Raw genomic sequence first — 27,593 nt, forward strand, 5'->3', positions numbered from 1 at the left:
AATGTTCTTCGGCGGCGACCTTGAAGGCAACTTTTAAGCGGAAATTTGATGTTCTATTCTCACAAATATTAAATACGGATCAGCACGATGGATGAGCGTATTTGTTACTATTATGTAAGCGAAGGCGTTCGAAGTAGCGCGATGGAGGGTACAGTCGAGGTGAGACGTTCGCCAACTTCATTTGGATTGCAGAAATGAGTGGAGCTAGCAAGGGTCCCTCTTCGAACGCATCCGCTTACGCAACTGCACCGAGCTTCAGGTGACTTTCGATTCAACTATACAGTAGCAGCAAATCTGATGTTGAACGTACGGGATGAAAAGACGGCAAAACTTCTCCAGATTACTATTTTTTTAAACTGAGAAAGCTGACGTTGGTCAAAGTTCATGTTCAACTCAAGTGTGAAACCATTCTAGCACTGATTGACTTCACACGATGATTTTGTAGGTAGAAAGTGTTGAATATTTTCGTCTAAAGAGGATCTAAGAGCAGTTAATTCCCCGATTTCTTTACTCGGAATCCTGGGAATCTGCTCACAACTCGATATTCCCAGCTTTTTTTTTTAAAGCCTAGACTGCCAGCGTTAAACTGCCGACATTATGCTTATCGCTTGTTTTTTTTTCAATCTTGCTTTAATAAAGAAAATGCGGCCAGTACGAGTTCTGTTCAATAAAGTTCATTTAATCTTGAATCTTTAATCTAGCCTTGGAACTACAGTTTTCCCTTTTAAAATCCCATCAACTAATTCGATACCAAGTAATCACAGTACGTTTATCGGAAAGAAATCATAGGACTGTACATCACTTCACAAAGCCTCACTCCCTTTATATATCACAGTTGTTAAGTTATTTTGTACATATGACCATACTACACAACAAATGAATGAAGAAAAAAATCTTGGAATACATCAGCGAAAACCTTCAATGTTATGAATACATACACTGGCGCTCATTCTGAGGAATTAAGCAAATCCTGTATCTCCGCTTCCCATTGCTCGTCGGACTTCTCGTTTTTCGATGCAACCAATTCGTACTCATTCAAGTCAGAGAGAATTTCTCGTTCCCAGTCATCATCTGGAAACATCCTTGTAACTATAGGAAGAAAATAACGAGAGAAGCAAACCCAACGCATATGGTAGGGTCAAAACGAAATGAAGCACAGCGCAGATGCGTAAGCGGCTGCTGTCGGAGCAGTGCAATGGAGAAAGCGCTTGGAATCGAGGTAGAACCATTCCCAACTGCAGCGAAGAATTTTGGTAGCAAGTGTTCTTTCTCAATTCTAACCGCTACCTCCACCGTACCGCTTCGGGCGCAACCGCTTACCCAGCTGTACTGTGCTTCATGTCATTTTGACCCTATTGTATCAATTAGGCAACATCCACTTAATTATTACTAGAGCACTACTACTTCTCAGACCGTTACTTCGTCAAAATCTACTCCATAAATAGCAAATTTCAACTGAATAGAAGATTTAGTGAAGGTAAGCTGAAAAAAATGACTAGAATATTGGTTTGAATAAATCCACTGGATAAGGTTTCAATTTGTGAAACGAAAAGTGTAACGCTGGTCAGCCACACGTTTAATTGAGTGAAAATAAATAATAATACTTCAATATAATAGAGCTGATGCATCAGGAGGTCCAAAGAACTAGAACTGTATGTATTCGATTAAAAATCAAGCCAAAGACAAATATATATAAAGAGATGCTTAACAGAAACTTACACAGATGTGTGGATGAACTTGTGTACTCTCAAACCGCTTAAGTTCTCTCATAAATTATTAATCCTAGCACGTCATGAAAGAAGCTACGAGCCAGTGAAAACATTGACTCTATCTAGTGCCAGGAATGACAAAAAGGATCGAAAATGAAAGCAACAGCTATGCTTTTTAACACTGGAAATAAAGAAAAAGTGGATTTTTTAAAATAGAATTTAAGGTATGCTAACTAATTTCCTTCCCCACCATCACCAAAGTTTCTTCTTTAGAATGTCTTTAGCAATCCCTAACTAAAGCACTCGCAATCTTTCCCAACACGCTTAAATTGGCTGACGTTGTGCGTACGCGGCGGACGCGGGCTGTGGTACCGCCCACGCGTCGCATTACTCTGGTTGAATCGGTTCAATGGTGGCTGTAATACTTTCTGCGTTCGTTATTCTCCCTTCTCATACCAAATATGTGTCGTGCATAAATATCACAAAGATTATTGAAATGAATAGAAATCCCAGCAGTTTTTGTAAATTCAAACGCTCCAAAGTTAGCTGTCGACTGCAAATCCATATCCATAATAAAACTCACCCGTTTGTGGGCTCTGTATGTCCTCCTTTGTTGCTTTAACATCTGAAGAACTAACATCTGTACTGCTTGCAGTTGCCACTGGTTGCTCAACCTTAAAATTTTGGATCTTCGCATTTTCCGTAGAGTAATTTATTATTTTGACTCTGTTAATTCGTATACATAGCTTTTCTAATATTTGTGTTGCATTCCTACGATCACATCTTTTGGAAGAGAATAGCTTACTACATTTGCAATTGTGCTAATGACATATCGGCTACGTTTAGTCAAAAATCTTCAAAACGAACACAGACACTCCATTTTGCTTGTTTCCTAGTTAGTACTACGATACTAGGCATGAATACCTTTGTTCCATCGGGGGGACCCTTCTATTATTTCTTCTCTGCCACCTTTCTCCTAGTCATTTTGTCCTCGTATTCATTTACATCTCCTGTTGTCATTTTTTTCAAACGTTATAATGTTCTCAGACGAGAAGACCCTGAGAAAGTCATTGAATTGGGGACCACTCTAATTTCTCTTGGATTATTCTGTGTGCTTTCGTTAGCCTAAAAGTTGCATACAATTGTTAACTATTACGTGACTAACAGGCAGATGAGGTATGGGTGTGCGTGAGTCAGCTATTCCTCTCATATAAGCAAAGCTCGCTACGTTAAGAGAAAATGATACAAAAGACATAAATTGTTTTCTAGACACTAGAAATAAAGAATTGGTAGAAATTTTCATAACACCAGTTCACTGCTGCGTAAACTAATTTTTGGATATGATTACTTGTTATTAAGAAATCCACGCTACATCTGAACGCACTATTACTACTGCCAAACTGTTGCATGTTGCTAGGATATATTATGGAATAAATATAAACGCATCCAAAATATTATAGAATAAATATAAATGCAAATAATAATAAATAAATAAATAAACAATAAAACAATAATAATAATGATAATAATAATAATAATAAATACACAACCAAAACAGCAAGCCCATAAAAAGAACAAAACGGAACAAAAAGTAAAAATGTATTCTATCACCTCTGAAGAAGATGGTTTCTCAGGCGGTACCGGTGTGGTCTTCCTAACACATGTCTGCCCATCTGAGGCATTAGCAATAATCGACTGTCTGATGAGAGATACGCGATAGAAGTAATTATGCCAGAATTTCTCCTCGTTCAGTCTAAAAACGAGCTACAGCACTAGATCGATGACAACAACTGAAAAAATGAAATTCCCTTACTGTTTCGGTACAAGCTCAAAGCGGACACGGCTGAGATTAGGATCGACGTCGATGAGCCGTTTCGCCATGGCCTGCATTGCTGCTTCGTCAAATCCACATTCACCAGGTGATTCACGAATAAAGTTGTGTGGATCCTGAAGGATGAGCAAAGGTAGATATGTGCAGCATTTAAGAGTGTAGACTGTGAATAAAGTAAAAGAAAAACAACATTTTCTAGTACAAGAAGGGCCAAACTGAGTTTTAAAAAAATATATGATTATCTTAACTCATACTACTGTATTTTCTTGTTCCTCATATGCTAAAAAAAGCTACAAGAAATGAAAACAATCCTCTTTCGCATTTCAAATAAACGTATTTGTTCACAACCATCCATTTTTATGATGAAAAATTAAAGGATTCGTGATGCGTCTAGATAGATCTTACAGCGTACAACTGCAGCGCACCGACAAGATGAATCTACTCCTTTTAACACCTTGAATACGCACAGTTCGTACCCTACCCTTCACCTCAGATAGTGATCAAAAAAGTGTCAATAGGCAAGTGTGGACACTAGTTTTTTCTAGAGCAAAAACAGCGCATTGTACAGTCTTGTCGAAACGGCATGAAGTTCGCTGCAGTTGCGTACGCGAGTGCGCTGGAAAAGCTGCTGTGGAGTAGCAAACTTTATAGTGGTCGTTTTCAGCAGTTCTAATCTGGAGATAAAACCCACATGAAGTAGAAAAAACTGTAAACACAGTAATTACCAAAGACAATGCTAAAATCTTTTTCTTCGCAAACTCCCGATCAGGTAGCCCGTCCCACGGCTCTACAACATCTGGAAGTCGGTTGGCAGCTAATTCGGCTGTAAAGGCTTCTTGTTCACGGTCCAGTTCTCCAATGAGCGTCTGTGAATGAATATTTTTACAAACTAGGTCTACTATCACAGTCTACAGGCTACGGATCAAAGCACTTACATTTTCAACTACAGCATTCTTCACTGCAACGATACTTTTGCTTGCTTTTTCCGTTGTATCCTTTGCATAAACCAGCAGCTTGGCTAGAAATATGCCCAACAATAGTATCCGCCAATAACTCGAAAACAAACAGTAGACGTCTTACCTGCGAGCGCTCTTCCTTTCTGTTGAATATCTTCTATCGAAACTTTTTCTTCCTGAACATTGCGCTCACCACTACCCTCATGCTTTTCTTTCTCGGAAGTGCTACCTAGCTGCTGAAACATTACTTACATCGTCCTACAAACGCATAAGAAAAAAGACTATAAATCAAAACAATGGTTTCCGAAAAACTTGGACTTTCTAGTTCACCTACCAAGTATCGGTTCTAAAGAGCATTAACAACTTTTGACGAAGAAACAGCAACCGATGTACCCTTGTCACTAAAAAATGAAACTAAACCTCATCTGTCGCTTCTTTGCCATTAGCGTTCTCTTCTAGTGATGCATCGATAGATGCCGCTGCTTCATTGAATCGTCTTTTGATGTCGTTCAATAGCCATGCCATATTTCTATAACTAAAAAATCAAAACTTCCAATACGCAAACATAATATCGGGGAGCAGACTGAGGAAGGCGAAGCACAATCTGAAAAAAAAGTAGAAAAATCCCGAGGAAACGGAACTACACATTTACTTCTCTCAACACTTAACCGTTTAATCAGTTCATCGCATTGAAAACGTAATAAATCAAGACAAATGCACTATAATCAGAAATGAATTATCACAATTTCACCATCATAAAAGAAGGGGAGTTGAAAATGGAAGTAACGTGAGTCGAACAATGATCTAGAAAACCGTAGATTATGGCGTGATCCTGGGTTACAATGAGTACACAAGAACAACAATACCATAACTCTGTAGCTCGATTACACACAGGGTAATTCAATGACTGAAGATATCATGTTGAAAAAAAAAAACAATTCAATGATTACAAAATCAGGAACGTCACGAGAGAAACAATTACAAGGCACTTCTAGAACCGCTAAGACTAGCTCTAAACGGTCAGTTAGATCATTGAAAAGATGCAACAACTTCGCATACTTGGTCTGTTGAAGGGTACTGTGAGCACTCATTCAACGATAAAAATACACTGGCCAAACCTTGTGCAATAAATGAGCGTACTATATGGACTGCCTGGAAGAGTCCAGGACAGAAGAGATGGTAGGAAATGTGCTTATTTCAAAATTTCTATATTCAGGAAAAGATTCACAACCTATTAACTCGCAAAAATGGCGACATCTTTTCTGTAAGCGCATAAACTACGCAATGCTACCACCCGTGGCTCCAAATGAGGCACAGTGGTTAACAACGCTCCTCCTCGGAATAACACATCTGCCCAGGCTACGAGCTGATCTAAAATATCCATAACACTTCATATTGCAGAACACGATTTGCCTACTTTCATGGTTAGTATGTTTTTACGTTTTATTTAGAAACGGAACGACGGTAAAACTGACCTGTTGCCTCAGGAACTTGCGATAGTAACTCCCGTAAGTAATCGATGAGATACTCAAGTATAGATGCGTTTATCGATGGCAGCGATGAAATTATCTTCCAAAGACTGAAATATTCCGCAACTGAGCACAACTGTTTCAAAAAGCATACATCTTGGATACTGATACTCAAACCATAGCAAATGAAGGAGAAATGAAGATGCTGTTCCAAAACGAAGTCAACATTTCTTTCAATTTAATCATTTCCTATTCCAATACTATAACATTTGAACACAAGAAAATACAGAACTAGAAGATATTAAAATTAAAACATAGGTGTGGGTAGGATTGCAAAAATCATGGGATTTATCTTGGATGGGTCTGCGAAGAAGGTTTCAATATGATAAAGTAGGGGAAGTAGCGTCAACCGACAAATAGATGAATGAAAGTAAAATAACGTTAAATATTTAAAAATGGATATGTAAAAATTGTGATCAAGGTGGAGAATGAAAAACAAGCCAGACATAAACTTTAATCAGATTCAAAAAATTATATATTATTGGATTACGTTGGCTTTAGCGAGTTCCACACAATACTGGTCTAGTAAGACGGATGTAGAGCAATGCTAAGAGATTCCGCTGGCTTCGCAACCAAGACTTTCACCACGTTGAGGTCGATAAATTGGTACCAGACTTGTTTGCGAGGATAAAAGCACTGCATTGGTACAACGGCCGGACTAGTTTGACCGTTCCGTAGGCCGCATCCACGTTCATAAATCTTCAACTATTTTTAATTAGTGCTGAACGCGTTGGCACATCCCAAAGGGATTAAAGGAGGCATACCACGAATCTGGAGTGGTACGGATTTAAGGTGGAGTATCCGTATACGAGGTCGTAGATCATGGATACCGGGGTGGTTCCGCTCATCTCTCCCTACATCACTGCAAACACCCGCCTCCAGAATGCTGTTTTCACCGACGCCTTCTATTGCAGCGCACCACCCTTGCACGCTTAGCGTCCCTTACTGCCTATCGGAGCTATACTGATTTCCGACGAATCGGAAGGCAGAGGCGGCGCAAGGGGTGGAGCGTTGCAATGGATGGCGTCGTACAAAACAGCATTTTGGAAGCGGCTGCTTACAGTGATGCAAGGAGAGATGAGCGGAACCACCCCCGTCTCCATAGTCTACGACCGCGTATACGGATACTCCACCTGAAATCCGCACCACCTCGGATTCGTGGTATATTGCCTTCAATTGACACCAGCATCTTATTCTTGATCTTCTTTACTACTCCAAACGGAGTGGAAATCTGTCTCCTCGAATTACTGCTTGTTGTCAATTTGTTAATTCATTTCTCATGTCTCTGTAATCCTACCAATGAAAGTTTTCAAATGTGCTGATCGAGGGTTGCGCTGTTTGGCTATTGTTCTACACAAAACAAAATTCCTAATAATTTTCCAAAGGTTATTTTTGGTACAGCGAGAAACTGCTACCTTTCTTCTCAGCGTCCTGATCAAATCGATGACAATCAATCTATCCAAAAACTTCTGTTGACGATAATTTAATTAAATTTCACAAGGAAACCAACATATAAGAGCTCAGTTTTTTGACCAAACGATGAGTGACAAATCGGTGTCGGCTCGTTCGCTTTCGGATACCAAACTTCAAGGAGTAATGATTTGTGTCCACAATCGGGAGAATATGCAGAAAACACTGTCTCTGTGCTCTCTGACTCTATGCTTCCAAACATTGGATTATAAATGTTGAGGATGTTGAGGGAAACACTAAGAAAGGAATAGGGATAGATATTTCCCAGTATGAACGCAATGTTAAAGGCAGCGTCTGCGAGAATTCTCGACAATGAGGTCCCTCCACCTAGAAATATGGCCAGAGACACAGTTCACATACATGAACATTACTGCGAAAATGCACAATTTTGTTAAAAATCTTGGGATCTAAGAAGTAAAGAGTACTTAGTGCCGCTGGACTCCAGAAATCGCGTTCTTTTAAATTTTCCTCATTTAGAGTTCGAGCGCGATTCTATTGCGACAGTAGTGAAATCCGTTTCTATTATGTACCTTTGAAGAGTTCAAAAATTTTCTCGACCGCTGCTTTCAAACGAAACGTAAAACGAAAGAAACTGTTTCTACTATCCGGTATTCTCGAAATTGACTCCGAAGAGGGAAATTATTCAGATTGATCCATCCTTTTTATGGTAAAGTTTTATGAACGAGTATGTGGCCTAAATAATGACTTCTGAGGGTTTGTTGATGTATAAAACTAGTTCTTTTGACCTAGCAGACAAATCTGTTATTACCAGTTTACTGACGACGGAGGGACGAAATACCTGGTTAGTTTTGGCTTCGAATCATTGACTACCTTGAAGCAGTGAAGTTCATTTATCACTGCACTACACTTTCCGTCAGATAACCACGCTATATTTTAAAGAAAAACTATCATCGCTAACTGTCATGAGTTTTCTGAACAGTCATATGAAAATCTGATGAGTTTTAGAAAGAAAAGAAAACACATTTAAAAATAGAGCTATGAAGATTAGAAATAATAGAAATAGAAAACTCACGCAGTGGCATCGCTACTCGCCACCCTCACTTCGCGTTGCACACTGAATGGTATTAAAGGCTCTGAAAATAGTTTAAATAGAATAGAAATTCCGAACAAAGACAACAAAAAAACCAAAAAGTAGGGAAATAAAAGATTACGCTCACCTTTGAGGGTATCGAAAAGTCTCAACAAGGCACTATAGAGAGCCAGTGCAGATACATGAAGTCTAGCTGAACAATTCATAAGTTTTATTTTGATTTATAAAAAAAAAAGCTGAATTCTTTGATTAAAAAACAACATCCGTAGCACGGTAAAATAACTAAGAAAGCAAAACTGACAGATTCCAAAGAGCAGCAGGCAACATAAAGATGTGTTAAAACTATCTCATCAAGAAACTAAACCACGTTTATATATTTTGACATTTGTGTCAGCGAGAAGCGCTACTTTCATTATGGGATTTTTGATTAGGTAAACGTCCAGCGTACTGGTCCAAAATGTGAAGGACAAAGAAGACCTGTCCTTATCAATCACATTTCATAAAATATTTCCTTTATCACAAATGTCTTCTTCTTTTGCCCGTTAATGGAAGCTCAGTAGCAAATTATGGGGGAGGTCAAGGAAAGAAAGTTGGCACAACTGCGGAACTACAATAATACTCTAGATGATCGGCACGAAACAGACACTGTCATTGCCCGTGAATTATCAAATCTTTTGAACACAATTATTTAGTGAAGTAGAACTTAATGAAAGAGGGTCAAAACAAAAGGAAACACCGACGTTCCACACAAAACACGAATCGTGTTCCTTGATAACTTCTTTAAAACAAGTATGTAGCAGCCGTCAATTGTGTTCAACCTGTTCAGCTGGGGAAACAGGAGTGAGGAAAACGTCTGCAGCAACGGACGATAATTCTCTTCTTGACACGCACACTTCTACTTCACTCTGCTTTACCTCTACTTAATGTGAATTGCGCTCACCAGTTGAACACATTCGACATTGGCTATCGCTTTGACTGACTTATACTAATTTACTGAACGACATCACTAGTACTATTGCTATAGTCGGATGAAAACGACATGAGACACGGTGCAGTTGCGTAAGCCGCTGTGCTCCAAGCGACGCGATCGCAGTGCTCGCATGGGTCCCAACTCGATTGCTACGATTGACTGCTACGCTCCACCGCACCGCTTCGAGCGCGGCTGCTTACGCAACATCCAACGTACTTCATGTCGTTTTGACTCTACTATACATGTTGTTGCATGCTTCTCCATCTGGATAAATAGTAGGGATGGGTGTTTTTATATCTCCAGGCTTCCTATTGCAGATTTCCTTTCCATAGCAGCATTTCTTAATCTTTTCTCGTCTTGGAACAAAAGTTACCAATTTAGAGATTCAAACGGGTAGACTGTTGTGTACCATCGAGTTGTCCTCGAGAGGATGAACACACACTGATTAAGCGTTTTTATTCAATCAAAGATTTCTCTATTTGAGTGCTGTATAAATACATTTTTTGTCATATACTGTTCATCATGCAGCAGGTTTTAAATTGTGTATTTACGTCTTTCGTTTACAATGTCTGCCAATCTATCTAGCCACTCGGAAAAACACTTTTCAGTAGCAAAACCACGACCATGTCTCAAACGAGTGTTTCTAGCAAAAAAAAAAGTAGACCTTCGCTAATCCGAGTAACAGCCATGATTTCAAACCTGTCACTAATAGCAGACTGATTAATAATTGTGGCGTTGCCACTCTTCATCGTCAGTGTCAGACATGCAGGAAAGATAAGACCGATTAAGAATGCTAACACTTGCAACCATTTCCAATTTTGTACAACTGATAAAACTTATAGCTTACTTAGGTCCTTCGGAAAGTCGTTCTCTAATGCATTACGAACTGATATAAATGTAGAGTTGTCAACAATATCATTAAGATCCAGCTTATCATTTCCCAATCGTTGTAAAGCAGAAACCAGTCTGAACACCTGAAATTCCCGACATTTCTCACTAGACAAGATTCTAATAATATTCTATTCTAATAATGATAAATGAAATGAACATCACAATCACCCTTGAATTCAAACAAAACTCACCTCGCGAGGTATATTTGGAGGACAATACTCTTCCTCGTCTTCCAGACCATCACCCTAAAATAAAAGCATATGATAAAATGGTAACAGACACTGTTCTGGGTAATTTTCGATACAGGGCTCTTAACGTCTTCATTCTGAGCCCTTAAAGGCAGCATACCACGAAACTGAGGTGATGCGGATTTCAGGTGGAGTATTTGTACACGAGATAGTAGATTATGGAGAGGGGTGTGATTCCGTCCATTTCTTCCTAATTGTCGTAAAAAACGGCCCGGAAGATGCGCGCGTGCACAAGGCTGGCGCGCTCCAGTCGAACTCCTTGTGGAAAATAGTGCGCCGGAACGCTCGAAGCTGTATCTTCCGAGCCGTTTTCTACGGCAATTAGGAAGAAATGGACGGAATCACCCTTCTCTCAATAATCTACGATCCCGTATACGAATACTCCACCGAAAATCCGTACCACTCCAGATTCGTGGGGTGATGCCTTTAAGGTTTTAACGCAAAACACAACAGTCTCACAATCAAGACGTTAATAAAAATAAAAACCTACAAAATCAATTAGATTCTTCTCTGGGTCCCGTTTTCGCTTCATCAGATGTTCCAGTGACACTCCAAAACACCTTCACAAAAAATATTACTAAGATAAAATAAAAAAAGTGAGATTACGCTTAACTGATCCTTGAAAGCGTCTGTTACCTTGGATAATACTGTGCGGTTACAGGGATGAAATAATCACGTCCATGTTCTAGATTCATGACTAAGATATCTTGCATCTTCGTATCTTTCAACTCCCAAGAGATTTCTTTATCAATGACAACAGTAAGTGAGATCTGAAGCGCAACTTTCATAGTGGATAAGAGAAAATCTCAGACATGAACTTCAATACCTGCGTGGATTGTCCAACCGGAATGACATAGTGCGGTGGTGTGATCTGAAGCCATTTAGCGCATATTCCACGTTCAGGACGTACTATGAATTTGAAACGAACAGTAGATTTCCCCGTATTCTTGATAGTTATCAAACGAGTACGTGGCTCCAGGAAACGAACCTCGCCAAAATCAACCTAAATCAAAGAAACAACATATTCTGGCACACTGATGAGGAGCAGCTTCTCAATAATAGGAAATTATACATATGGAAGACAGCTAGATGCAGAATTGATTGATTGATCGATTGACTAAGAAAGAAAAGTAAAAAGCTGATATCAAATTAGACAAGTGTGGTTTGCTCAATGCAATTATGAGCTACTATTCAGCGAAAAGGAAGCATTTGGTGGATGCAACTTCAGAAAATATTAATAATACATAAAGAAAAAGATACGGCACCTCGGTCAAACTCAGTGATACTTGAGGTAAAAGTTCATTGGCTCGTCGATCCGCTTCCCTTATTGCCTCATCATACAATTTATCAGCTTTCACCTTAAAACGAGAATTAAACAGTTGCTGAAAGAAATATACTTTCTCTAGACACATAGTATACCTGATCTATGCTTCGCACAGTCAATGCAAAACATGCCCGCACAGGTTTGTGATCGCTGATTGAAATCTGTTCTACGCTCTCAAAACGCTGAAGGTTCAATCGTGTATCGGGATCTCGTGTCCACCACAGGATACGATCGCACCAAGCAGGAACACGAGCCTACAGCATTACACTTATTTTTGCTCTATCTTTTTTCTATGATAATACAAATCAAGCTCAAAGGCACCAAATACAGCACATACAGCATGTATGTCAAAATTGGCGATTTTGCTATCTCTCCACACATAGATAGAGGGTCTGACTGTAGCTTACGATTGTTAGCCTTCAGTTTCGCCTTCTAATCCAAAAAAAAAGTGAGAAACATCCTTGTTTACGCCGGATGCCCCTACAATGAAACCTCTTACGCCATAGAACGTGAGCAATTCCGTCGTAGTAGAAACTACTGCAAAACTAAAGCTAACACAAATAAGTGGCAGAAGCTCCCCAACCTGTACAATCGCAAACGCATAGCCGCAAATGTTCTGTTATCCTTAGTCAGCTGCAGGATTTGGGGCACCGATGCAAGCAATGCTGTTCACGTGCCCGTTTTCTGATAACTATTGGGAATTGAGTGTAACAACGCTCATATTCGTGAACTACATCCCCACCCTATCTATTGATGATGAGATACAAACATTGTCAATTTCGTGGTAAACTGCTTTTAATGCTGACCTACCTTTTCACTTGAATCCCAGTTAGATGTCCCAGCGTCATACTTATAGGTTGGACGGAAAGGAAGCACCTCCGGCTCTTGGAACCCGACAAATACTTGACCAATCGACTGTTGCTCTCGAAGCTGCCAACAATCAACTACTATGTGTATAAAACTACTAGATTAAACGTTGAAGCACAGCAGAAGCGGTACCTGGTCATATTTGAACAACACTGAGAATTCCGAACAAGACGCAATTTGTCGGACCTGAAATAGAAAAGTGAAGCTGGAAGACGGAAGAACAATGACTAGTGATAGGAAGAAAATAAAGAATAAAACGAAAGCTCTCGACCAATTTCCGACCATTCAGGGTAAGTTTCATCCATTGGAACTGGTGGAAGCAATTGTAGACTGAACAATTATGAATAAAATGCATCCCAAAACGTCACGTCTAAGCCAGAAATGCGTATCAAGAGTTGGACATATTTTCAAAAATAAGTTCCGGTCACCGTTTTAAGCATTTGAAAAACAAAGTTTTAGAAACCTTAAATTTCTCCATTCGACTTCTGTAAGCGCAATAGCAGCGCACTGCGCAATTTGAGGAATTCAATCAAGTAAGAATAAGGAAAAGAATATACTTTTCAGGTTATCGTCGTAAGACTTCGTTACCCAAAAAAAAGACTGTTTTCTCATACACTAGAACAAATACATACATATGTTGTGACTGCAACTATTGCTTGTATTTTTGCGAGTTACCGTCGTCTTCTATAGTTAATATACTGCTGTAAACGTGGCCAATTCATTAATGTCAACATGGTTGGGACTAATAAAATACAGATTTGGGTACAAAGGCTAAGAGATACTACACAAAGAACAAAAACCCATTGAATGTTGGATAAATTGATTGCCAAAGTGATTGTGATGGTCTAGTTATAAGTGTGTGCATGGTACAATAAAAATCGAAAGAAAGAGGAATTACATCTCATTTTACTTGAAATTTTTTAGCACGCAATTACCCAGAAGGTTTACTTTGAATAAAAGAACTTTACAAGCAATTACACGCCACAATAACTGTTTGGTATGAACCGAGAGCAAAAGGAGTTCCAAATTTCAAAAAAAGGCGTTTTTCGACGCAAGGAAGGTAAAAGTATTTTAAAAAAAGTAGAGTCAAAACGACATGAAGCACGGTGCAGTTTCGTAAGCGGTTGCGCTCGGAGCGGGGTGGTAGAGATAGCGGTTGGAATGGAGATGGATCATTGCGAACTGCAGCAATGAACCACGTAGCAGGGGTCCTCAGTCGATTCTAACCGCTACGTATCACCGCACCGCTTCGAGCGCAACCGCTTACGCAAATGCGTCGTGCTTCATGTTGTTTTGACCCGACTATAGGAGAGCATGAAATGGTATACACTCCTAGACAGATCACATAGATCTCGAGAACAAATCTCAGAAATTAATCATGTCCTAACACTGCTAAAACGATTTCTTCTGCACTATCACTTCAAAGCTCACAACACCTAATTTTATGCTCAAATAATAAAAGTAATAAGAGCAAAGGCTCAGCATTAAGAAGCGCCGAAGACTAATGAGTCTTATTTCAAGTATACAGCAAATGTAGGAAAAAATCAAATACATACGAAATAGTTCGACCTTTTATACTGAAACCTAACCTGATCCCCGTTCCAGCCGGAATTCTCGACCTTCAGTCGGTAATTGAGATCGCCAAACCAGAACACTACATCATGATCATATATTGACAGTCCATCGTTAAACGCCAACTGTGAAATATCCCTAAAAATTCTATGTAAGAGTTACTTGATTTTGAAACTAAAAATTCTACTTTATTTGTTCACATAACTAAAGTCTTGGTTTCGTCGATCTAATTCGCTAGTACCAGCTGCCAAATGACAGTTCACAAAGCACACAAGTGTGTCGTTGAGATGCAATGATATCGCCGTTCCTCCCTAAAAATTATTTGAGACGAATCAAATGTAAAGAATCGAAGACAAGTAGTAACATCAGCACTGCCCTCTTCCTATCTTTGCTAAGTTTGTATTGTCTCACACGCACGATAATTACTATTGTAAGAGAAAAAAACTGTTGTTGCAGCTTCTCTTCCTTTCAAACAACTTGGGAACATTTACAGATATATATGCACAAAGAATGCGAGTAAGAAAACAAGTAGAACATAGTAACATTGGAGAACAAGACTAGCCTTATTTCCTAACTTGTTGACAAGCATGGAGATCCCTGTAGCTATGTACGCAGCATTAATTTTTGACACCTTAACCGAAGAGACACGAGACTGGAAAAGTACAACGAATATCCCAATCAGTCGCATGCTAGATACCTAAAAAAAACTTTCTCATATAATAATTGAATAACATAAAGGTTAGAAACGCAAAGAATAACGAAACGTCATAATTCCAACTAAAGGTCCGAAAATTGAAGAACGCAGACATACCACTTTATAGTTTTTCCCTCCACCTGGTAGCGATGTCAATATGCATTCCATCCATTCTTCCATCTTCCTCGGATTATCGATTATATACGTCCCAACGGAAAGGTCCATTTCTTGCAAACTACATAAGCGAATAGTAATTGATACAAAGAATGAAACTAAACGAAAAATTAATGACAACATTCTTACCCAACAGCATAGAAGTCGGAAACATTTCCGTCAGGAAACCATCCCCGTAGCACACTTGGTGGGCTTTTTCCGTTCACATTAAAAGAAGTCACACAAATAGAAACGTCCGAAAACTTGCAGTACCTTAAAATTCAAAGGCTGAAGGAAAAAAGTTTAGCTTTTTTTACAACGCACTATTTCGTGGTCTTGCCTATTTAATACCAAAATGATCAGAGAAAAAACTTGCTGCTGTACTTTTCTGGAGCAAACATGCTTATAGAGGTGTAGCTTGCTTTCATTCCACTCAGTATTTTTTTGGTTTAAACTCACGCCCAGTGTACAAGGGTGATGAACTTGTTCAGCACTCCAGTCCAGACTAATGAGGAAAGGGAGTGTGATCACTTACTTGTACATAGAATGCGTTACGCTAGAATTTTGGAGGTCTTTTTTGTTAAATCAAGGATTCCAACTGCAACGCCATCGGACTGACCAAGGCAAGAAGACTGCCCATCATGATATTGATGAAGAACTGTTGTTTCGAATATCCTCAAAACATGCGACAAAAAAGGGAATTGGCGTCCTAGCAAACAAAAGTGTAGACTTAAACTCTGATTATTTCGAGAATCTGTTGGCCCGATTGGGAAGTCTATGAGATCTAGATCTAGCTCCGACAATCCTTGTTACTCAAGTTCCAACATCAAACTACGATGAAGAGGAAGTCGAAACATTCCACACAAATTCGAGAAGCTCTACAGCGAAAATCTCAATCTTAAACTCTGCCTCACAGTCTGCCAAGTCAATGCTGGTGATTTCACCGTTAAGAGTGAGGGGGACCGCCTAAATTTATTTTACGACGCTTAGGCAGTGAAACGAACCGAAAAAAAAGAGACTTTCTGAGTTTATCCTACGAGGTAAGACAGTGCATGGAAACTCACAACATCAACCCCCATCCCACTCTATGCCAGATAGGTTTCTTTTTCCTTTTTTTTGCTGAAGCAGTTACATCATTTTCAATCACATGTTTTGCTTACTTAATGCCGCTGTTATCCACAAGTTCTTTACTTGATAAACGACCGTTTCATTCGCAAAAGATTTTTCCCTTTGCAGAAACGAGAGAAAGTCGTAGAGTTTACAAGACGAAGTCCCAAAGTCATCACTAAAGCCAGTGTGTCACGAAATTGACGATGCTGGGATCTCTCACGAGGTCATCCATGATCATCCTCATGAACAACCACGTTCATTTGTCTCCTTACAATCTGAGGAAAGATGAATATGTTGTCTCAGAGACCTTCCTTCCTGAAGTTCATGATACCGCCATGCCTGTGAAGCAAGCTGTACTGGAACTACGATCCAAATGACGTTCGAAACTATCACCAAGTCCCTTTATCCCTGCAATGCACAACATCTTCAAACAAGTGCTCCTTAACTGGACTGGAAGACCATTCGATGATAAAAAAGGGAGCGAACAAGCAGCGTTTCTCGAGAAGGATTCAGCATGGCTGACCGTAAACACACATCAAAGCACATGACAGCAAAAGATGGTATTAATCCTATCTATTACCTCCGGCACGAATAAAGTGCAGACAAAGTGCGCCTCAACGACAACACCTTTAAAGAAGCCATAGGAGTCGAGTTTCAACGAAATAGAGCACACGCAGAAGGAGGGACTCAATACTCAGAAGTCTTAACGATATTCTTGAAAAAAAAAAAAACATTATTTCACATAACTCAAGATAATTAGTCCACCAATCATGTCAGGAAGCTCCTTATACGGACCGTTCGCGTTACATCGTTCACCAAGTAATTGATTATGAAATGCGTGAAACTAACCATTTCGACTAATATTGTATAACAGGGTCGAGTAGTTGCGCACTAACTTCTACAAAACTCAACTTCAGCCACAAAAGCTTGCTAAGATGGTAACGCTTGAATATCAAAATGCACCTATGCACTTCACCCCACTGCACCGAAAAAAGGAACGTTTCGTGAATTCCATTAAAAACTCGCAGAAAACAAGGTGAGTTGCGAGAAAAAGAGCAACACTCTTCTATGAAATTCAGTTAAAGTCCAGTGGATGTCTAATCCAACAAACAAAAACAACAACAGAGATGAAAGTGTTCGGCATATCAAGTGAATATAACTGGTTACATGGAAGGTGAACAGGTTTGACCAGACTACATTATACTACACTGCACTGAAGTGTTTTGCATCCACTGCTGCAATTAGATTCGTTCGCTGCTAGTCGCAATAATTCACTAGGGTCACTCCAACCACCTCACTAGGGTTTTAAGCAAATCACCTAACGATGAGACGCATTTTACGTACAACTAGTTTTCTGAATACTGAGTATACCTACCATAACTCTGAAAGAGTTGTATTCCGTCTTCCAAATATACGCACAGATTAATGTCCAATATGATAGATGGACATGTAGATGGTTGATGATCGGATTCAGACCAAGCGTTCAGAGAAATTACAAGTAACTATCGTTCCTCTTGTTTTTCTTTTTTGTTAAAAATCGAATAAGTGATGTGTAGTGATATGTTAAGTCTATCCCACTAATATTATCTGCATTCATTTTCCTCAATTCTTCCAAGTTTCTAGCTCAATTGTAAGCAAAATATAGATCGATAGATGCAGCGCAACACAATATTTGCATCCATCGACAACGACTACCATTAAAATCTCACTTTTGCTGCCATCCTCGCATAACTTCGTCAACCATCGGATCTCGGCCAGGCACATAACCAGCTCGTCGCCCACCGGCGCCTGTGTAGAACGTCATGCTCTGGCTTTACCCACCAATCTACATAAGAGGTGGAAATCCCCAAAATAATCAATCATCCACTCCAAGAGGCGACATCAACCAAAATAAAACTCAATTGTCTATGAATATCCTCGAAGAAAAAGAAAAGTAAGACTTTCAGAAATCTACCGGTTTCTTATATGTTTTTGTTCTGTGTAATGCAATAACAATTTATTAAACTAATTGAAGCAGTACAAACTATGCTCAATCAACAGACTGCCTGAATATTATAACGAGACCAACTGAGACAAACGACAATCGAACATTGAAAAATAACAAAGAGTTGGGGGAGTAACGAATGAGTACCTGCGAAATTACCACAACACGGCAGGGCGAAAAGAATTCAGCTAAGTCGAAACGTGATTGTAGAATGACGAAACAAAACAACAAATGAGAATATTAAAAGAAATGTAAATTACTGAAAATTGCTGCACACGCCCTTTTCAGTACCTTCCAAAATCGGGAAAAAGCTCCACGTAGCGCGGTCCTGAATCAATAAAACTAGAATGGAAGAATACAAATAGAGAGAGGCACGTGGTCATGTTACCGCCAGTTGCGTTGTCGCATGATCGGCAAGAGCTTTCTACATAATATTAAAAATACACACCCATATATTGCTTGTCCTTCAGGAGAGCGTCATCATAGTCCTTTCGGCTCGAAAATTCAACACGAGCTTCTCCAGATGGTCGCCCACTTGCTTCATGTATTATTTCAACATGTGCTGGACGAATGGGATTGAAGAACTGCAAAATGTTGCTTTCAAGAAAGGAACGAAAATTATGTGTAAGAATTCTAATTTAATCTACAAGCCATAATAAGCGAACCTCTAGATTTTAGAAAGACTGAAAGACGCTAGAAAGAAACGAGGATCTTTTTATTATTGCAATAAGTGCATCCGAACCACCTACAACCACTGTTTGCGAAGGAGAAGACGTAGATCATGGCTTATACAGCAACGTTGTCAATCCTAACATAAAAACGTTTTCGTTTTCACTCGAGAAACAAATAGAAATAACGGGGATTTCGTTTTTTCCTTGTTTCATTGCCTCGCCATTTTTCCATCAAGAAGCCTCCGACACAAAATAACCATGAATTCAACATAACAGAAAACTTCAGACTAGCCTCACAGGATTCGAACTAGGGTCAAACAAAATCAAGCACAAGCAGCCAATTACCATTCATCTCCGTGATGCCCACCACAATCGACACCAAAATTATTGAGGGACGCGCGCACCTGTTAGCGCCAATGTAATACATCATAAATAGACACACTTAAACAACCGCAGGTAACAATGACACTTTAGAGCTGGTATACTCCCCGCCGTCCTTTCCTACATAAATATTTTCCTTCTCAGTTATCCTTACTAGAACAGAATCATTCAATAAAAATGTGCTTGACCCTAGTTCGAATCTTCATGATTTTCTTGTTCAATGGTATGTGCAAAAGTCCTTTATTCTTTTTTCAACGCAATGACCATTATTGAAAAGTATCCGAACCAAATTATAAGAACCACAACATGCCAACTCACGTCGTAGATGTCCGCCTCGATAGCACGGAAGGGCACCCCTCTCATTTTGAGTGTGTACCTCTGCCCAGGTCGTTCACGTCCACGAGGTGGAGCGGCAGCTGACCCTCGGGAATCTTCGTGATCTCGCCACTGGTCACGTACACGAATCGGTCCGCCGCCACCGCTGCCTCCATAGCCATACTCGTGCCAGGAATCGCCAAATCCTGCCGCCGCTCCAGTGGGTGCACGATCTTCACGCCATGAATCCGATGGCCCGCGACTGAAGCCTTCAAAGGGATCCACTCTTCGAGCAAACAAATCTTCTGGTCTTCGAGAACCACGAATATACGGATCGTCGTTCTGCGCAGCGCGCCCATATGGGTCCGACGCAGAAACAGACCTGCCATACGGGTCCGTGTGACTTGCTCTCCCGTACGGATCTGCATAGGAAGATCCACGAGGTGAAGGTGGAAGGCGGGATTCGGCTCCAGCCCATGCTGATGAACTGTAGCCACCCGAAAAAGGATCAGCCATCGGTGTCCCTCCATAACCACCACGACTATCTTCCCATGGACCAACTGCCGCAGGACGATCACCACCTCCTGGACGCCCGAATGCCCCGAAGCCACCAAATGATTCTTCATATCCGCCACGAGCCATACCACCGTATCCGCCGCCTCCCCCAGTACCGCGCGGCACACGCAGGCGGTACTCATCACAGAACTGCACCATCTCGCCGTATGAAGCAGCAAACACTTCGATGTATCTGAAAGCCACGTTTATCCTGTTGAATTTAATCCAGAAACTTTGAAAACCGATACTCAATTATGTTTCGTACAAAGAATGCATTAGCAAACAACAGTAACCTTTCCCAAATTATCTTGAAACGGGTAGGAAGAATGCCCTAGCCTCATGATGATACGACTACACTTATGTGATTAAAAACTCTGAGACCTTTCGTCTACCCATGTCCACCTCGCTACAGTGATTATTTTCTACTTTTATATATTTGCAGACATTATGAGAGCTTTCATTCCCCAAAATTTAGGCCTAATCCAAACTCTTGAAGAAATAATTCCACACCCAGGAAAAATTTGACAATGCCTTGTCGTAACGAATACCCCAGGTATAACGAATTTACTGCACCTAATAGGTGAGCTAGAGCAGGAACCAAATCGGATGGATGCAGCAACACAAGCCAATACTTTACCGAAAAGAGGACCTAGTAGATCAAGCGCAGGCGATTCCCCAAATATTAACAATTATCAAGCCACCCACTCGTACCGATAAGTAATCTAAACCGAATGCTACAGCGTTTCACCGAAAGCAAACCTTTTTGAAAAATAGAGTTACTGAAGCAACCAAAAATATTAGGAACTGAGATGTTAGGTGCTCAGAAAAAGCATAAGTGCATCTGTATAGATTCAGGACGTACCGGTGCTGCATGTTCTTCATGTGTCTCATGAGCGCTCGATCTGCTGTTTCTTGATCAACAAAAACAACATATGCTTCCCCATTAGTTTTGGCAGCAGTACGATCATCTGGTAGGAGAATGCCTTCCTGAAACAAATTGTTCTAACATGATCTCATCAAAAAGCGGTTTTAAAAGTTATTGGACGTTTAATTATGAGGGTTGAATAACCAGCCAAGCGCAGAGGCGCGAGACCGCGCCATTTTGAACTCTGCAGTCTAAGCAAAACTTCAGAGGAAAGAAGAACCTACTAACCGGTACAATGTTTAGAGGAGCAAAGAAGTCGTATACATCCCTTTCACGTGCACCGTAAGGTAGTCCGCGCAAACGTACAACCCCTTCACCATATGGGGCTGGCATCAACATAGTCATCCGGGACGAACCACGACCATAATCATAGTCACGTTCACGACGATCACGGTAGCTACTTCCCCTAGCAATGAATAACAAATAGAACCCAAGATGAATTTTAACAAAACGAAATATCAAACTAGAACTAGATTTTTGAGCGTTGCGAATACCTTTCACGATCGCGTCCACTGGCACCCCCACGACCGCTGGGGCTATCTTGATCTGCAGGCATCACTTCAATGTAGCTAAATAAGTAGTCGCTTTGAAACGTTCTCTAACGCCCCTAAGACATTCTATAGTATCGATTCTCTCGTTAAAAAGGGATACAGTGATGTTTCATAAACATATTATGAACAAAGTGGATAAACTAAGGTAGAAAGTGGGGACTAGAACAGCGAAGGGAACTAGATAGTTGGACGATAAGCAAATAGTGCCAATATGCTATATAATAAAGTACTATACATTATGGTATTTATTTTGTTTGCTCATGTTCCTAGAAACACTTTCACAGGTCGAGCTTCAGACCGTTTTTACCCGACTATAACACTAAATACTGTTCTAAAGCTTCTGTAGTGTAAGTACCCGTACTTTGTTAGTTCTAAAGCCATGCACCACCTTTCCCATCTTAGTTTGTTTTACAAGTTCCTGTGGTACTGACCGATGTCCCATGTGTTCTCTATCCTTTTTAAGTGCCCTTTTGTAATCGTCCTCATTGCTATAATGCACAAAAGCATCACCAGCTGCTTTACCATCTCGCATAATGATGTTCACTTTGCTGATGCCGTTATCTGCAAAATTTGATGAAAATCTATCGGATAGGATGAAATTTCTGCGTTGACAACAAGTGAACTCACCACCCAAAAACTTGCGGAGACTATTCTCATCGCATGAGTAGGGTAGTCCTCTGCACTTGATGACAAGGTCTTTCACCATTATCTGGAAACTAATATTTACTTCTATCTAAGAACACCACCAAAACACAGAAGCCAACGATCGAAAAAGTGTTCAAAAGCAGAACAAATCAACTGTAATTCTATCTGTTCTAGTTTCTTCATGAGCAGTCCGATTAAAATATGACTCCCAGTGAATCTGATACCGGTACTGCGCTAGAATTTATATGCCTTACATTGGTTTTAAAATGTCCCCACAGTCGAAACCAATCACGTTCAACCGGCTGACGCAACGCATACGCGACGAAGGCTGGCAGTGCTGCTTCAACGAGCCAATCAACACAGTCTAAGTATACTAGAGATCGGGGGAGGGGAAAATGTAGTTGGGGGGAGCAGGCACTCAGTGGCTCCCTTATTTCTGAAAGCTCTATCTAACTTTTTTCACTTAGTAACTTTATCTTACATTTCAAAGATCCTCTAAGACAAATAGGTTAGGTCTAAGGGTCCCGATTGATTCAGTTATTTACTTCCAGAAGTGAGGGTTCCACTGAGTGGCCATCCCCAACTACATCTTACCTTAGGCGGGCTCTTCAGAAAGTTAGGGTACCACTGTTTGTCTTGGTCGGTCGATGGTGGCATCGTATCCGTTTGATTGTACACGTTTGAAAGCGACTGCACTTTTATTTACTTATTTAAAAACACCCATAGATGTGCCATAAAACAACAACAAGTAGGAACAGAGTTCACTAGCATTTCGCATAAGTTTTATACAGCTAAGTTGGCCCTTGTTAGCAAATTGTGTGGCGAAAAGTCATTCTCTTGCTATAGAAGGTGGGCAATACTCAGGCGAGATCTTTCTGCCAAGCCCAGAACGCTATGCTCGATTTATAGTAGGGTCAGAACGACATGAAGCACGTACGCAATTGCGTACGTGGCTTCTCTCGAGGCGCTTTGGTGGAGGGTAGCCGCTAAGAGGTGGAATCCTTGGTGGCACCTCCCATCGCTGCAGTTTGCGACATTCCCACCTCGGTTCCAACGGCTGCCTCCACCGCGCCGTTTCGAGCGCCTACGCAAATGCACCACACTTGTGATTAATGTCGTTTTGACCCGACTATATGTGTTAGAAACTGGAGGTATGCTATGCTAGCATCGAATCCGTGAAGTACTATTCCATACGTTTTTGTTACGATTGAGTTAAAAACAATGCGTACGATACGCAACTTTTCAAAATACAACGCTCGCATAAGTTGATAAGCATGGGAAGGTCAGTGTCTTGTAGAGGTGCGAATGAAAATCCCGCCTTCTAGTTACTACTCAACGTCATCTACCTTAAATCGGATGAGTAGATAGCATGTTTCGAGTATTTTATTCAAGGGGAACAAAAAAAGTAGAAATTAATAGAAATTGGTTGGCCAGAAACTGGTAATCTACGTTCCAAGTGAAGTACACGAAGCATTCCTAGCCATCACTTCATAGAACGCTTTCTCTTCGAAGCGTCGGCGGTACTTCGAAAACAATAGAAAACATCGGTGCCACCTGGCATATACGGAAGAACCAGTTCTAATGGAAGAAATGAAGGAGAATGAACGAACAGTTCCAACTGCTAAGCAAGTGTTCCTCTTTTCCAGAGATAAGGGGTTGTGATAAGGAAAAACGTGGAAACGGTGCATAAACAACGCGTAGAGAAAAAAAAACGACGCGACCGAAACCAGAACCACCGCACAAGATGTGACATTGTGGACGAAGGTCATCCGAGGCTGCAGCGGCACCGCGACGGATCGATGTGCAGCGTGCGTGGCAACCCGTCCTGCTGCGAACGCGCTGCAGCGCAAAATCGATACGGGGGCCCAGCGTGGTGACCTGGCGTAGTCATATAAAAGCAGGGGACGAAATTTTCCTGCTACTGCTGTTCGTCTCACAATATGTCTGGACGCGGTAAGGGAGGCAAAGGACTCGGCAAAGGTGGCGCTAAGCGTCATAGAAAAGTACTTCGCGACAATATTCAAGGTATTACGAAACCTGCTATTCGTCGTCTAGCAAGACGTGGTGGAGTGAAACGTATTTCTGGCCTCATCTACGAGGAAACTCGTGGAGTACTGAAAGTGTTCCTCGAGAACGTTATTCGTGATGCTGTCACCTATTGTGAACATGCTAAACGTAAGACTGTTACGGCTATGGATGTCGTCTACGCGCTGAAGCGTCAAGGTCGTACACTCTACGGATTTGGAGGATAAACTGATCTATTTTGAACGTGTCTGTACAACATTTTTCTTCCTTATTTTTTTTTTGTTTTCTTGTACTGTTCTCATTTCCACTTCACAGTATCTCATTCGCCCAATAAATTATTATAAAAAAAGGAGTTTTGCAAACACGAATTCCCTAGGATGGTCGTTGAGGTGTTTCCTAGACTTCGACAGTGTTGTCGGGTGAAAACGGGCTAAGACGTCCAGTGGACACGAATCGATCGGAAAACGACCAGGCTAGAGGGGTGAGCGTTCTCTTGTCGGGTTTCCTTGAAAACGAAGGGAGGGTGGTGGAATCAAGTACACTAGCTGAATGACGTAGCGTTGATGTTTTGCACAAAACTAGCCTCAAACGTATACAGCACAACGCTTCCAAACTAGTTCACATAGCATACGTAAGATTACGAGCATTCGCCTATGAAGTGGTCTGAAACTACTTTTAGACTTCGCTAAGCAGTTAGACTCCTATATCCAAGGTTCTAGATAACAGTATCAAGATCTTCCGACACGTACAAAGTCATAGTCATCGTATTGAGTCCTTAGAGTTTATCAGAGTGACAGGTTGTGGAAAAAACGAATCAAGAATGCTCATAAAGTTTCCAATCTACCCACTAACTACCACACAATCTTTTGATTTTAAACCAGAGGTGTTTTCGTGTTGATTTCACAAATCGATACACTTATGATTTATTCGGCAGATTATATGCGACATCGCCGACAAAAATACATCACTGGACAATAAATACAGGGTTATGAGACCAATAAAAGTGGATCACTTGCTTGATGTGTACTTGGTAACTGCCTTAGTACCTTCGGATACAGCATGTTTAGCCAATTCTCCAGGTAGGATAAGTCGAACGGCGGTTTGGATCTCACGCGATGAAATTGTGGACCTCTTGTTGTACTGAGCGAGTCGAGATGCTTCAGCAGCAATACGTTCAAATACGTCGTTGACGAATGAATTCATAATAGACATAGCTTTAGAAGAGACGCCAGTATCGGGGTGAACTTGCTTCAGTACACGGTAAATATAGACAGAATAGCTCTCCTTTCGGCGATGCTTCTTCTTCTTGTCACTGCTACGACTAGCCTTCTGGCTTTTAGCAGCTTTTTTAGCACCTTTAGCAGACGGCTTTGGAGGCATAATGGACGAGGAGAGCACGTTAATGCAAGTGAGTAACACAGCTATATGTTTGACGAGCGCGGACTATGCCCCGCCCACTCGGTAGGTGGAGCAAACCAACATCGCCGCGCTACGTATAACACATTCTGGTCTTCGCCCGCTATCGTCTGTTTCGTCTATAATGTCTGGTCGTGGTAAAGGAGGCAAAGCTAAATCCGGTGGAAAAGCTAAGTCTCGTTCGGCTCGTGCCGGTCTGCAATTTCCCGTCGGTCGTCTTCACCGTATGCTTCGCAAGGGCAACTATGCAGCTCGCATCGGTGGAGGTGCTCCCGTCTATCTAGCTGCTGTACTCGAGTATTTGGCTGCTGAAGTGCTTGAATTGGCTGGAAATGCTGCTCGTGACAACAAGAAGACTCGAATCAATCCTCGACATCTACAGCTGGCGGTACGCAATGACGAAGAGTTGAACAAGTTGCTTTCTGGTGTCACCATTGCTCAAGGTGGAGTGCTGCCGAACATCCAGGCTGTGTTGCTTCCGAAGAAGAGTGCCGGTGAGAAAGAGTGATCTCTGTTTGTGTTATTGTCCTTGTAAGGGCCTTGTGTATTTCTGTATGTATTCCCGTGTAATTTATATCGAATAAATTGTGTGTTGTAAACTTTGTTGTTTTTCTTCCGAAGGAGAACGTAACTGTCTTTTTTGGTGTGATTCTTAGAAGATCTGCACCGGGTTCCTATTACTAACAGTCTATACGTTTGAGTTACAGATATAACTGTTGACAGCCAGTCTTATCGTCCATGTATGGTGGTCGTAAAGAGTAATTTGCTTTGGTGTAGGGTATGATACTATAGTTTAGAAATTTTAATGAGTTGTCGCTCATCAACATGATTTCCAAAATCAAGTGGAATTATGGAAGTCGTTCATTTCTCAGGAGAGTACTACTTGCACCGTATTCATGCCATTTGCATCAGGTTACCGTGTAATCTCTAAATCACTGTTTTTCTTCTGAATTACAAGTTTTTTAAATTCATTTCTAACATCTTGTGTCTTGTTTATTTTCACACAAAAGAAGGATATGACATTGAACAGCTTCCTAACTACAATGTGACGGTCGTGCGCTATGTGCGTTACGGTTTCGTCCATAAACTGCGTACTCGTCGAAGTATCGGTGCCTGTGTCGTTCTGCGGCTTGTCTTCATTTCTTGAAACCCGCCTTAGTAGCGTGTTCTTCAGCTTTAGAGGTAGTTATGGACGTTTAATGCGGCGGTTCACCAGCACCGCTAGTCGATGAGGCTGGTTCGTTTCTTTTCGTGTTCAGAGTTCTTACGTGGTGTAGTCAGAACGATATCGAGGCTTGGTAGGACAGAGGATGAGTTTGATGGGATATGCATCAAAAACCTTGAGCCATTTTCATTAAGAAAATCCATTTAAGAGGAGGTTATCGAAACGTTAGATCATAAATGAAGTTTCACCGGAATCTCTTTGGGAAAGCAAAAGAACATAAATCTAGATCTTTTGTCAGTCACTTCGTAAGTAATCTGATCAGCTGAAAAAAAAAAAAAAACTGGACGTCACTCATGATGAAATAGCGGAGAGCAAAGTATTGGTACTGCTGGTCAATCTAGAATGACCCTAAGGGTCTTGATCACTTGAATTATGTTGATTTGAGGTTGCTACTGAACACTAAGATCACTAAGCACGATCGACATTTCCTCGACAATAAATAAGACCGCCTACGCGCCTGATTGTGACTAAGCAGATTTCAACGTGCATTTCAACCAAACGAACTGCAATTTTATTCGATCTTTT

The 27,593-nt window shown here is 40.8% G+C and overlaps 5 protein-coding genes across 8 annotated transcripts; 2 read left to right on the top strand and 3 right to left on the bottom strand.

Moving 5' to 3' along the window:
- Positions 1-946: 946 nt before the first annotated feature.
- On the bottom strand, positions 947-18,179 carry RB195_007268 (uncharacterized protein; the record flags this gene model as incomplete). Of its 3 annotated transcripts, XM_064180819.1 has the most annotated exons (29): positions 947-1,071; positions 2,293-2,383; positions 3,321-3,462; positions 3,523-3,656; positions 4,266-4,406; positions 4,476-4,558; positions 4,621-4,732; positions 4,917-5,031; positions 5,615-5,648; positions 5,728-5,758; positions 5,791-5,867; positions 5,972-6,075; positions 8,529-8,589; positions 8,674-8,739; positions 10,364-10,490; positions 10,599-10,652; positions 11,146-11,215; positions 11,292-11,425; positions 11,482-11,658; positions 11,921-12,013; positions 12,075-12,233; positions 12,790-12,909; positions 12,979-13,032; positions 14,436-14,543; positions 14,619-14,729; positions 14,981-15,115; positions 15,230-15,347; positions 15,416-15,538; positions 18,085-18,179. In XM_064180819.1, the coding sequence occupies 29 exons, from the start codon at positions 18,177-18,179 to the stop codon at positions 947-949; spliced, it is 2,994 nt and encodes a 997-aa protein (XP_064037659.1). The 3 variants fall into 3 exon arrangements, with proteins under 3 accessions (XP_064037659.1, XP_064037660.1, XP_013301442.2); XM_013445988.2 differs by lacking the exons at positions 947-1,071; positions 2,293-2,383; positions 3,321-3,462; ... (5 more) ...; positions 5,615-5,648; positions 14,619-14,729 and having other exon boundaries at positions 5,731-5,867; positions 14,436-14,556; positions 14,994-15,115; XM_064180818.1 differs by lacking the exons at positions 5,615-5,648; positions 5,728-5,758; positions 5,791-5,867; ... (16 more) ...; positions 15,416-15,538; positions 18,085-18,179 and having other exon boundaries at positions 4,917-5,021.
- Positions 18,180-18,643: 464 nt separating this feature from the next.
- On the bottom strand, positions 18,644-23,059 carry RB195_007269 (uncharacterized protein; the record flags this gene model as incomplete). 2 transcript variants are annotated; one of them, XM_064180820.1, is made up of 9 exons in its annotated part: positions 18,644-18,687; positions 18,808-18,943; positions 19,730-20,474; positions 21,144-21,268; positions 21,435-21,612; positions 21,701-21,775; positions 22,189-22,318; positions 22,385-22,466; positions 22,997-23,059. In XM_064180820.1, 9 exons carry the CDS (start codon positions 23,057-23,059, stop codon positions 18,644-18,646), a joined length of 1,578 nt encoding a protein of 525 aa, XP_064037661.1. The 2 variants fall into 2 exon arrangements, with proteins under 2 accessions (XP_064037661.1, XP_064037662.1); XM_064180821.1 differs by lacking the exon at positions 22,997-23,059 and having other exon boundaries at positions 22,385-22,463.
- A 1,283-nt stretch (positions 23,060-24,342) lies between these two features.
- RB195_007270 (uncharacterized protein) lies at positions 24,343-24,654 on the top strand (the record flags this gene model as incomplete). Its single annotated transcript, XM_013445987.2, has 1 exon — positions 24,343-24,654. One exon carries the CDS (start codon positions 24,343-24,345, stop codon positions 24,652-24,654), a length of 312 nt encoding a protein of 103 aa, XP_013301441.1.
- A 781-nt stretch (positions 24,655-25,435) lies between these two features.
- On the bottom strand, positions 25,436-25,807 carry RB195_007271 (uncharacterized protein; the record flags this gene model as incomplete). The annotated part of the gene is made up of 1 exon (XM_013445986.1): positions 25,436-25,807. The coding sequence occupies one exon, from the start codon at positions 25,805-25,807 to the stop codon at positions 25,436-25,438; it is 372 nt and encodes a 123-aa protein (XP_013301440.1).
- Positions 25,808-25,967: 160 nt separating this feature from the next.
- On the top strand, positions 25,968-26,351 carry RB195_007272 (uncharacterized protein; the record flags this gene model as incomplete). The annotated part of the gene is made up of 1 exon (XM_013445985.2): positions 25,968-26,351. One exon carries the CDS (start codon positions 25,968-25,970, stop codon positions 26,349-26,351), a length of 384 nt encoding a protein of 127 aa, XP_013301439.1.
- Between the last annotated feature and the right edge of the window lie 1,242 nt (positions 26,352-27,593).

Source organism: Necator americanus, chromosome I, assembly GCF_031761385.1.
Source record: "Necator americanus strain Aroian chromosome I, whole genome shotgun sequence".
Taxonomy (NCBI): Eukaryota; Metazoa; Nematoda; class Chromadorea; order Rhabditida; family Ancylostomatidae; genus Necator; species Necator americanus.